Source organism: Sciurus vulgaris (genome assembly GCF_902686455.1).
Source record: "Sciurus vulgaris genome assembly, chromosome: 11".
Classification (NCBI taxonomy): domain Eukaryota; kingdom Metazoa; phylum Chordata; class Mammalia; order Rodentia; family Sciuridae; genus Sciurus; species Sciurus vulgaris.
The window spans coordinates 9,327,704-9,339,536 of NC_136472.1; the positions used below are offsets into that span (position 1 = coordinate 9,327,704).

General features: G+C 57.2%; 2 protein-coding genes across 5 annotated transcripts; both read right to left on the bottom strand.

The window, feature by feature from the left end:
- Nucleotides 1-599: 599 nt before the first annotated feature.
- On the bottom strand, nucleotides 600-3,576 carry CATSPERZ (catsper channel auxiliary subunit zeta; the record flags this gene model as incomplete). 4 transcript variants are annotated; one of them, XM_079102756.1, is made up of 5 exons in its annotated part: nucleotides 600-783; nucleotides 1,407-1,473; nucleotides 1,664-1,743; nucleotides 2,939-3,257; nucleotides 3,471-3,576. In XM_079102756.1, the coding sequence occupies 5 exons, from the start codon at nucleotides 3,489-3,491 to the stop codon at nucleotides 674-676; spliced, it is 597 nt and encodes a 198-aa protein (XP_078958882.1). In that variant the 3' UTR covers nucleotides 600-673. The 4 variants fall into 4 exon arrangements, with proteins under 4 accessions (XP_078958882.1, XP_078958881.1, XP_078958880.1 ...); XM_079102755.1 differs by having other exon boundaries at nucleotides 600-1,473; XM_079102754.1 differs by having other exon boundaries at nucleotides 2,939-3,491.
- A 525-nt stretch (nucleotides 3,577-4,101) lies between these two features.
- Nucleotides 4,102-9,946, bottom strand: KCNK4 (potassium two pore domain channel subfamily K member 4; the record flags this gene model as incomplete). The annotated part of the gene is given in 8 exon segments (XM_079102760.1): nucleotides 4,102-4,482; nucleotides 5,316-5,455; nucleotides 5,858-5,975; nucleotides 5,977-6,030; nucleotides 6,032-6,046; nucleotides 6,307-6,467; nucleotides 6,592-6,715; nucleotides 9,517-9,946. Coding segments are annotated over 8 exon segments (1,182 nt in total). The 5' UTR covers nucleotides 9,706-9,946.
- Nucleotides 9,947-11,833: the final 1,887 nt, after the last annotated feature.

Genomic DNA, 11,833 nt, shown 5'->3' on the forward strand with positions numbered 1-11,833 from the left:
CCACCGAACCTCAGCGGCGCACATGCGTACGCGGCCGCCTAGAGGGCGGGCCAGAGATGCGGAGGAGCTCCAGGGATTAGAGCCCGGTGGGGGTGGGGCCAGGAGCGCGCTTTCGTAACGGAGGAGGCGGGGTGCGCTCTGCGCGGAAGGAGTGGGCGAGGTCGATCGGTGGCTGCAGCTGCTTTGGGAGACGAAACCCGTATGAAAATGAGAAGGCGGGACGAGCGGAGAGGTTGGAGTATCTGCATATGCATGAGGGGTGGAACCTAGAACAGCTACGGGGGTGCTGCCCCTTTTCCTTTTCCCCTACCCCCAAGATAACGCCCACTGGGCACTCGAACCGCAGACTCAGTATCCCCACAAAGCTGCGGAACCCAGGGTAGGAGAAGCTGACCTTAAACATGCAAGTATCCCTGGATTGCGAGTCCCTGGAAGGCCGGGCCATTAAGACCCGGACGGAGAAAACTCAAGGTCACTGCGGTGACCGAATGAAGGTCACGGGGAAGGGCGGGGCCACGTGCGTCCGCCTCACGCGGGAAGCCACGCACTGACTCATGGAGCACGCATAGACTCTTTTAATTTTTCTAGGGCTGGAGATGGGGCTGGAGATGGGTTTGGGACTGGGGAGGGAACAGAAAGGGGTTAGAGTCAGGAGGTCGCTCAAGTCGGAGGTTCACTGAAACATGGAGTTCAGCCTCTTATTCTTGCGCCTCCTGAGCCCCTCGACGTATCGCTGCAGCTCTTTAGTCATGAAATGGTCCTTGCCGATCAGGGACCGGTAGCCTTGGAGGAGGGCAGAACTGGCTCGGGTCTGTGAGCTCCTGCAGGCCTCCCCACCAGCAGGCGCCGCATGTGTGATTCGAGGAACTGGGAACCTTGGCTCTCCAAGGTTCTCAGTGTTAAGGCTGGAGAAGATGCTGCAGGCCAGAACCAGAGCCTGCAGCTTTGCGAACACCTGGACCGCCCACTCTAAATAATCGTCTCGGCCCTTCTCCCCGCTGGACGTTCATATCATAAACAGGAGAAGTTTACCCAAATAATACACTGCGTATAATCCCGACTCCTCACAACTCTCCCACCTGGCAGGGAGCCAGGGCACACAAAAGCTGGCATTCCGTTGGGCAAACGGATAGAGAGCCTCACAAAACCAGACTAGCTGAAAAGGGGCTCCCTTAAGTGGGGCTCTACTAAATGGTCACCCCATGCTCTTCTCCTTGGGTATTGTGTCTGGTCTGTCAACTTTTAACTTTTGAAGGGCCCTCCGAACTTTTTTGAGTGCTAAGGGAATCTGACAGGGCATACACATCCTGAAACTCCATTCCCACAGGCCCAAGTCCAGTAAAATCCACCAGGATCCTTCCTTGTGTGTGTGTGTGTGTGGAAGTTGTCAGGGAAGGGGAGCTCACTCTTGAGGGCTTTGGTGAGGATTTCCAGAGCTTCGTTCTCCATGAGTTCCACCAGGGGCAGCGGAAGCTAGAAGAGCAGTAATAGGCTCGGGCATTCCATAGACCCCGTTTCTGCCACAGCTGAAATGCCCTCCATCCCTGCAGCCCCAAGACCCCTGACCAGCCTGCCAAACACCCCCCACCCTTTCATTGCTGCAACCCTCAACTTATCCACCCCCCACCCCCACCCCATAACACCTTCCCTGGGCCCCTCCAACCCTGTTCTGTTGCTCTGCCCAGTAGGCTCTATGGGGTGTGTACTTCGAGATACTGATCACTGATATTGAGGAAGAACTTTCTGGGAAAAGAAAAAAGAGGGTCAGTCATCTGCAGATTCCTGGGTCTTCCCTGGAACAGAGATGTATGGGTAGGCATGTGGGGAGAGGAAGTGGGGTTCAGAGATCGGCTCCATGTGCTACATTAACTGGAGATGGTATGGGTCAGCAGTTATTCCCTGGACTTTGAGAACCCACCCACACGGGTTTCATTGGATTTCATTCTTCCTGCCCCATTCTGTGAGACTTAGAGCCAGTGACTTCCTGGACCTCATTTTCTTCATCTGTAAAATGATGTGTAAAATGATCTGTAAAAAGAGTGGCCTGCAGTCCAACATGGTGTAGTCCATACTACATTAGTTGTAGTACCAGGGACTCAAGAGGCTGAGGCAAGAGGATGGCAAGTTTTAGGCCAGCCTGGGCAATTTAGTGAGGCCCTGTGTCAAATTAAAAAATAAAAAAATGAAAAAGAGCTGGGAGTGTAGCTCAGTTGAGTTCCAAGGGACAATACAAGCAAAGCCCTGTGTTTAGCACAAGAGCCAGAACTCAATGTGTTCATTCTTGTATTGTTATGTTATTGGTTCTAATTCCCTGATTAAAAAAAAAAGTGGAAAGTGAAAGTGCAGAGGTGGGAGGTAAATCCCAAATAGTGCCTGATAGGTGCTAGATGCTTAAAAGTTGTAACCAGTGCCAAGACATGATAGTGCACGCCTGTAATTCCAGCTGTGGAGGAGGCTGAGGTCGGAGGATAGTAAGTTCAAGGCCAAAACAAGCAACTTAGCCAGATCCTGTCTCAAAATAAAAAATAAAAAGGGCTGAGGATGTAGCTTGGTGGTAGAGTCCTAGAGCTCAATTCCCAGTACCTTGGGGTGGCAGGGCTGTTAGTGATATAGTTCAATGGCAGAGCTCTTGCCCAGCAAGTCCTGGGTTGGATCCTCATAAAAAAAAAAAAAAAAAAAAAAAGGTACGGATCTGACTTGAAGCTTTTTGGTGCATGTCTCTAGGGTCTGGCCTGGTAAGATGCCTTCCCGGTAGGGGGCGCTCCAGGAATGTCTGGTTGAACTAAAGCAGGAAGGAGTCGTTCTGGCGCCCCAGTCAAGGAATCCTGGAAAGTTGAATCCCATCTCTTACCCCCACCCCCATCTATAGCAAGGGAAATTGGGGCCTTGGCCAGTTCCTGCCCTGTGGGCACCCACAACCTGGCGAGGCCACACTGACCTAAGTCAGAATAGTCATCCACCTCCACTTGGTTTTGCAGGGAGACGCTGGAGCTCAATTCCAACTCCTCTCGCTTGAAGTTGACCTTGTCACTCAGAGAAATGGACTCTCCATCGTCCTTCCAGTGGCCCTTCAAGCTGGACCGCCCGCGAGTTCTGTCGTCTGGGACCATGACCTCCTCGTAGTACTTGTCGCAGACCTCGGACAGAGGCACGTCCATTTGTGTCTGCGACATCGAGGCCATGGTCCACCTATTCCGAATGTCGGGTTGCAGGTTCGGCCTCTCTGAGCCGCGGCGGGGTGGAGACTTGGACGACGCCTGTGGGCCACATACAACGAGAGAAGCCAAGGGTCGGGGGAAAGGGCAGGCTGGGATGGCGACTTTGAGTCGGGCCCTGTGGGGACTCTGGGGCACGGATTGGTGGGAGCTGCAGGGAGCCGGGGCTGAATGAGAGGTTCCACCAGGGGCCTGGATGGGACCTGGGGTGAATCTGGAGGGCCGACGGGTGAGGGGTCCGGGAAGAGTTCTTACTTTTAAAGGCCTTTCCTCCATGGTTCAGCCCCAACGGACGCAGTCGCCACAGGCCTCAGGGCCGGGAGAAGAGGGTCACGCTCCAGGAAGTGGGGGCGTGACCTTCGAAATGGCTGGGGTCTCGCGCGCGGACAGTTCAAACCACAGTCCTCCACGCGCTTCCTCCCAGCCCACCGCTATTCGGGGTGCTGAGGTTGGAGACCCCTACCCGGTCGCCTCCAGGCAGAGACGGGAGTCTAAGTGCAGCCAAAGGGGCTACGATTTATCCGACGTGATCGCCCGGGGGTCCCGCGGTGGCCCGAGGAAAGGACGCCCACGCCCACTCGCATGCCCCGAGCGCACGCCCGCAGCGGTGCAGACTGACGTTTATTTATGCAGGCTTTGAGGCACAGTAGTGAGGTGTGCTGAGGGACAGGCCCGGCCAGAGCAGCGAGACAGAAAGGCTTGGGGGTCTGGAAATGGACAGAAGTGAGGAAGGGGCCGGGGCGAGAGGCTGCGCACAGGCGGCCGGGAGCCTCCTCCCCAGGCTTCAGCCGCATTGAAAGAGGGCTCTTTGGTCGAATAAGCCAAGCATGCCGGGGAGACAGCAGGAACGAAGCCCTTTGAGAGGCCCGCGCCAGGGATCCTGCCCCTACACTGGCACGCCTTTGTCTCGGGGGCGCCCGGGACCCCGGGGCCGCGCTGGCTTCCTGGGGGGGTTGGGACGGCGACGACCCCGCGGCGCCCGAGGCAGCGCGCAGCCGCGCTCGCTCTGCGTGTCCGAGGACTCGTCGATGAAGGCCAGATTCTCGCTGGGGTAATCCAAGGCGGAGGCTGTGGGCGGGGAAGGCGTTTGGACCTTCTCCGGGGGTGCAGGAGATGAGGGTTTGCGGACCGGCTGCGCTGGGCAGGGCGGTGGGGGCAGGAGTGGCGGCTCCTTCTCCTGCGGTGGTACGGTGGGCCCGGCTCGCTGGGTCACCCGCGCAGTCACTGTGCCAGTCCAGCTGGCAGCCTGCGCCGTGAGGCCACCCATCTGCGCGGGGAGGAACAGTAATCCTCGACCAAGGGTCCATGGCCCCCTCTGCAACCCGGAAGCCTGTCCCTTCCCCAGTGAGGCATCAGCATTGCCTTTGCCTGGTCCTCCAGACTCAGCTGGCCGAGGATAGGGCTCCTCGCCTAGGCTGCGCGCCCTCCTCTCTGGCACCAGCACTGAATCGCGCCCTTCTCCGGGAGTCTTTTAGAAAATCCCATTTTTATTTCAGAATCCCCCCCCCCCCCCAGTACTGGCAGAGCTGTGCACCACTGTCCTGCCAGTTGCTCTCAGTACGATGGCAAAACACAGTTAAATGTATATTTTAGATAAATAGCAAATAAATTTTTAGAATAGTACATCTCTTGCAATTTTTAAGACATATACTAAAAGGTTGTTATTAAACAAACGCCAGGTCCTCACACGCACTAGGCAAGTGCTCTACCACGGAAGTACACCCCCAGCCTTTCTTATTTTATTTTGATACAGGGTCTCGGTAAATTATCCAGGCTGGTTTCCAATTTGCCATCCTCCTGCCTCAGCCTCCCCAGTAGCTAGGATTCCAGGCGTGCACCACTATACCCGTGGCTTTCTCCATTTTTATTTGCAGAAATCTGGCAACCCTATACATGAGGGCAGAGAGGTGGTAGAGTCCTCTCAAATCTGAGTTTACCGCTCTACTGCTAGCAGGGCACACACGGGGTCTCAGTCTGTGCCTGAAGACCTAGTGTGGAGAGACCACGCTCTAAAGTGAGACAGACTGGCCAACCAGCTACTAGAGGTCAACTCACAATAGCGCTACAGCGCAGGCGCGGCCCCAACACAAGCGCGCATACCTCTGCCCGAGTGCGGCGGGACACCACTCGCAACCAGTTCCCGATGGTGGTGAGCACCGAGGCGAAGTAGGCCAGGCCGAGCAAGATCCAGAACCACACCAGCGGCTGGTAGGCTGGAGAGTCCTGTCTGGGATCGGCGCCTGGAATACCCCCGGGGAAGAAGGAAAGAAGTTGATTTGGGGGCAGGCCTGTGAGCCCTGGTTCACTGCTGGGCTTCACTGCCGGGCTTCACAGCTGCTTGAGAGAGCACGCCCTCCCCAGGGAAAGGGGATGTGCTAGAGTGACTGCAGCAGGAAGATGGGTGTGCGTGAGCTGCAGGCATGCAAGCTAACAGCATGCAAGACATGGCATGGGTGGGGTGCACTTTTTGTACGTGTGAGCATACGTGGGACCCACACGTGCAAAGGTGTCTGTGCATGTAGGTGTGCTGCATGAGTGGAGGAACGATGGTTCATTCCAAGATGGGTGTGCCGCCTGGAATCCAGAGTGAGAGTGCAGAGCCCTTTGACAAGAGGGAAGTGAACAGGGAAGAGCAGCCTCACCGGCCACGTAATCGCCGAAGCCCACGGTGGTGAGCGTCACTATGACAAAGTAGATGGCCTCCAGCTTGCTCCAGTCCTCCATATAGCAGAACACGAATGTGGGCGTGAGGACAAGAGCAGGCAGAGCCGATCAGCAGGAAGAGCATCGCAGAAAGCACTCGCACCAGCCCTGGTTGGCACGTGCCACTTCTGCAGGGAGGGGCATAGGCAGGACCACAGAGACACCAACAACCTCCATACCCATTTCCCCCAGCCTGCCCCGGGAACCTCCAAGAGGGAGGGAGGGGGGGGGAGAGAGAGAGAGAGAGAGAGAAGAGAAGGAGAGAGAGAGAGAGAGAGGAGAGGGAGGGAGGGAGAGGCTTGTGCCCTCTGGGGGTCATGCGGGTACCTAAGGAAGGCTACCCCATCCTAGCGCAGCACGAGGGTAGGAAGGTTGTGGAGTAGCTCACCAGGAAGATTGCTTCGATGTGACCGATGCCGCGGCGCAGGGAGGAGCCAAGTCGGTCCCCGACCCCTGCCAGCAGGATCCCAAACAATGGGATCCCCACCAGTGCATAAAAGATGCAGAAGAGGCGCCCAGCATCCGTGCGCAGAGCTGCATTGCCATAGCCTGGGCAGGGGGTCAGAGCAGGGAGTCTAGGCGCTGCCTGCACCCTCGACCTCTCCCTGCACCTTCCCCCATAAGGAAATTCCTTGCCCCTGCCCGCCTCCACACGCTCCGTCTCCTCCCCCACCGATGGTGGTGATGATGGTCCCTGAGAAAAAGAAGGCGCTGCCCAGGTTCCAGGCTGAGTGGCTGCTGTTACTGGTCGAGTTGGTTTCTGGGTCTGCACCCCCTCCCAGGGCATTAGCCACATCCTGCAGGACAAGGCACAGAAGGAGGAACCTCAGTCCTTCCTTCCTGTCTTCTCCCCTTCCCCTCCCCCCCCCCCATCTCCTTGAATATGACCATCCCTTACAGCCCAGGATGCAAACTGGGGAGCCCAATCCACCTGCAGGCAAGTTCGTGTCATCTCCACAATATTTCAGAAACACTTGAGTTACCTGCCCCCTAGTTTCACACAATAGATTCCTAATTTTACAGTCAGGAATACAAACCCTGGGACCAGACTCCTGGGTTCAAATCTCTGCCTCTGTTTCTGCATCTATCAAGTGGGGGGGTGATGATTGTGGGCACCAACCTTACAAACTTGTCCTCAAGAGTTAAAGCACTTACAACAAAGTAAAGCCCCAGTGTATTTGCTGGATAACTGCTCACATGGCAATCTTGTCCTGCGATTTCCAGCTGTCCACAGATCCCACTCCTCCCACTGCCCCTGTGGAGACTCAGTTTGAGTCCCTTGCTTTAGACAATTAAAGAAATTTAGGGAACTTCCCTCCAAAAGTGTTCTTATACTGGTAAATTTTGCTTCCAATATTAGGATATTCACATGCCCACATACACACACATGTGCACGCACACGCACACCACTGAAGTTCATGCTAAACTCAGTGTTATATACTAGGTGCTCAATAAATATTACAGAATGGATGACTATTTGTCTGCCCCTCTGGCCACCCTGCAGTTTCCTCTGGACAGGGTCTGTGTTTTGAGAGTGCTTGCTCTAAATGAGGTGAGGTCAGAGGATAAGGAGGAGGCTGTGCAGAGGGACCTTCCCCAAGGAGCACAGGGACAGTGTCTGTGGGGATCTTAAGCCACCTCTTCTCTACTTGACTCCAGTCTTCATTAGCAAGACCCCTTCCAAATTCCTCGTCCTAAAGTGACTGCTTCTGTCAGAATAGAGCCTGGACTCTCCAGTCAGGCACGCAAACCCCTTTCCAAACTGGTCCCAACCACCAGTTCCCTAGTCCTCTCTCCTGGGACTCTGTTTTGTTACCCCATGTAACAGCAGCCTCTCCCCCCAGATTTTCTAAGATGATTCCATTCCTCTAATAATGATTTTTAAATAAAAGCAAGAGGTGAAATACTAATTAAAAGTGATTTAATTTTTGTTTTGTGACACTTTTCCAATAAATTCTGCACTTAGGGGGAAAAAAGCCTTCGTCATCCTGTGTTCTAATTTCTACTTCGAATGACTAGGCATCTGCTAACTTCAGGTTCTGCAAAACACTCCAGAGCTTTCCAGATTCCACGCCTTTGCCCATGCTGTTCCTTGACTGGGAGTGGTTTGTCCCCAATCTCTAAACGCTATCCCTCTTACCTGGCTCCCTTCAATTGCCAGCTATTCCCCAAGGCCCCTGAATCTCCCTTGTCACCCCTAGTGCCCAGCCCTGGGCCCAGACCAGAGTGAGTGCTTAACAAAGGAGAGGAAGCTCCATTTCCAAGCACTGTACAGTGATCTGTCTGTCCTTGGATCTCTCTCCTCCCTAGATGTGGCATTTTCCAAGGCAGAGTCTGCTTCTGCTCCACCAACACAACCCATGGGACACAGCACCACAGCTGCTAGCACACAGTATGTGTCTAACTGCTGCACAATTGCCTAATCCAGATAGTAACTCTTATTGTGGAAGAGAAGTAAAGCAGTTGCCACCCCACCCCCAGGTCCTGTCCCTCCTTTTCTTCTTTCTTACCCAGGAAAAAAGCAGTTCCATTGTGCAAATAAAATAGGTCAGATTCTCTCCCTCCCTCTGCCCTGTGGTTCTGGCCAGACGCCTCTCCCCCAGGCCTCTGAGCCTTGTCCTGCTTTCTGGAAGTGTCAGAGGCACGTCAGGCCACCTGAGTCCTGGCCCCTCCCCACCCTCACCTCTACCCTGGTTCCTGCCACCCTGGGAGTCTGCTGGAATGCTGGGGCTTCCACAACAGAAGCCCCTCCCTCAATGAAGAACAGGCGGAGAACAGGGGTACTTGTCAGTAAAGTAATAATTATTAATTTATTAAAGCTAGATAGGTTTTCATATGACAGTGACTCAGAAATCAGACGAAGTACAGAGGAGCTCACCAACTGAGCTCCAAGAAGCCTGCAGCTCAGTTTCCTTAATGATGGAGGTGACCAACAGTGCCTTGGGGAAGCTGATCTCTGGCCATGCCCACTACCACTTGCCTGCTCTGGTAAGCTTGTGTCTCGGTGAAAGGGGTCTGGAGCCCTTCTCCTCAGTGCCTGGACAGGAATCCTCCAGAATCATCTGTGTATGCATCTATGCACACTTTGGGGGATGGAGGGGGAGGGTTCACAGTGTTCTTGGGCTTCTGTAAGGCATCTGTGACTCCAAAAATGTATAGAAGCCAGTGGAGGTAGGGTTGCCAGCTTTTGCAAGTAAAAATATTACATGGGACATACTTGTATCAAAATGGCATTGGTTGTTTAGCCGAAATTCACATGGAACTGGGCATGTTGGATTTTAACTGGCAACCTAACTGGATGAGACCTGTGCAAATGTAACATCCCATGTGCTCCAGCCATTTATTCATTCATTTTTCCTTCATTCAGTCAGTAGCCCACACTCCAGGAGACACTGCAGGAGCACAGCCTGGTGCCAGGCACTGCCGGCAAAACAAAGACCCCCGTGGCCGCCATATTGAAAACAGAGATCTGGATCCCAGCCTCTGCCCAGCACCCCCACCCCCAGCTGCATCCAGTCTTGAGGGATGTGGATCCGGAAGCAGCATCCCAACATAGGGCCCCCTGGGGGTCTGCTGAAGGGGCTCTGCCCCCACGCACCTTGATGAAGTCCCCCAGCTCCTGCTCATTCACACATGGATGGGCCTTCAGGAACTTCTCTCGGACCTCCCCCAGGTCTCTCTGGGCCTGCTGCTCGTGTGGCTGCTCCAGGGCCCGGAACACCAGGGCACCTGACACCAAGTAGAGCAGGACCAACGCCAGCAGTGCCAGTAGTGTGGTGCTGCGCATGGCACGCCCAGGGGCAGAGCCAGCTGCGCTGCCCCCCTGGGGAGGTGGGGCAGGGGGCTCCTGGGGAGCGGTGGTCACTGTGGGCAGAACCAGGGATGCTAGGGTCAATAAGCTGGCTTGACACCCCACACCCTCCTTCTTGATCCCCTCCACACCCAAGGTCCTCAAAACCTCCAGCCTTACTGTCCACAGATGTACCCCCCTCACTTCCGTCTGGTAGGAGGGAACACCCAGTCCTCCCACTCCAACCTCCCTCTTACCTCCACTGCCTGGCCCTCAGCCCCTGTCCAGGGGCTCCAAGGTGTGAGAAAAGAGGAGGGCATCGGGAAAGGAAAGGAAGAACGGAGGAGAGCAGCCTGCCTTGGGGGAGGCAGGGTGAGTGAGGAATGCGGAGGGCCTGGGGCGGGGGCGCCTTCGGAGGAAGGCAAAGGGGGCGCAAAGGGAAAGTGGGAGGTGAGGCTGGGCAGCGCTGGCCGGGGACGGGGATGGTCCATCCGTGGCTCGCCCGCTGCGGCTGCGACAGCATCTTCGCGGCGCCTCCCTCCCTTCCCGCCTCTCTTGGCTCCCAGGGCAGCCGCGACGGGCCAGGCGGGGAGCCTCTAGGGTCCCCCCCAACACCCCTCCGGACTTTCGAGGAACCCAGGGGCGGGTCCCGGGCGCAGCGCAATGGAGAGGCCAGGAGCCAGCGAGAGGGAGGGTTCCTGGAAGCGGCCAGGCGCGGGGCGGGAAGGGCCCGACCGGTGCAGCAGCCCCCGGACAGCTGTCAGTTCCCGGGACAGCAGGAGGGGGCACCCACACACACACGCACACACGCACACACTCGCCCTGACACGCTCCACCACACGCGGCACAAAGACCCGCGCGCCCACGCTCCACCCTGCGGCTCCGGTGCCGCGCTGCCCGGGATGCACGCACGCACTCCACCGGCATACTCCCGGGCACACCGACTCCCATGGGAGCTCTGGCGGTGCCTCGGGACCCCAGAAGGTCCAGCGACGTGCGGGCACACACACACGACCAGGGCCACCGCGCAGCGCCCTCCACCCCGACACGCTGCACACCCGCGGCTTGCCCCCACCGCCTCCCCGCGTCCTCACGCCGACGCCTCGGAGCGTGACGGGCGGCGGGACGCGGCAGCACCCCTCCCGGAGGTGTCCGCCCACCGGAGGTGGGCGCCCAGCGGGCCTGTCCCGCGCCCCCTCCCGGCACCGATGCCCAGGAGTCCTCCCTGCATCCCCGCGCGCGCCCCGCACTTACTGTCGGCCCCGCTGCGGCTGCGGCCGGGGCTCCCGCGCGGCCTCGCCGGTGCCGGCTGGGCCGCGGAGGCGGCGGCGGCAGCAGGGGCGGAGCGGGCGGCCGCCGGGCTGGGACCCCCCCTCCCCGCCAGAAGCCCCCTCCTCCCGCGTTTAACCCCTCCAGCGCCGCGCCTCCCTCAGTGCCGCGCCCTAGCCACCGGCACTCCCCGCCACCCTTGTCACACTAAGCCCTTTACCTGCGGCCGCCTGGGTCCCAGATCTTCGCTAGCCGGGGCCAGTGGATGGCAGAAAAGCCAGAAAAGGGTCGCCTCTGGGTTCAACCCTCTAGTCTCAGACCAGAGCCCAGCGTGGACAGCAGCCGTCCTGGCCTGAGCATCAGTTGGCCCACATCTCCAGACAGGAACGACGCTAATCTCCTGGCATCCTCCAGGCCCATTACAGGATTGGGAAGGGCCCTTGTCTCCTGGTCCCTGGAGACAGCCCTGCCCTTGGGCTCAGAATTTATGAGGGAGGGGCCCTGGATTTGGCCCTGAGGCCACCTGGATCTGGTCAATCATGGGGGTTGGGACCCAGCTGAGAAGTCACCAGAGGGGGCATTTCCTACCCCTCTTCTCCTTTCCCCAGCCCTTGGTTCTCAAGGCCATGCCCAGAGATCAGCCCCAGGGGCCTGGGTTGCAGGTGCCTGCCAATGCCACCAAAACTGGTGCCAGCATTCTCTTGAGTCTGCCTGAACAGCCAAGGCCCAGGCAGGTCTTGAACCTGCCCTCACCCGCCCTCACTCCCTTCTTTATAACCTCTGGGCTCACCCAAGACCTTCCTTTTGCCTCCTGGGGTCCTTTGCCCTCATGGTGCCTGGTTTTAGCCCTGGGCTC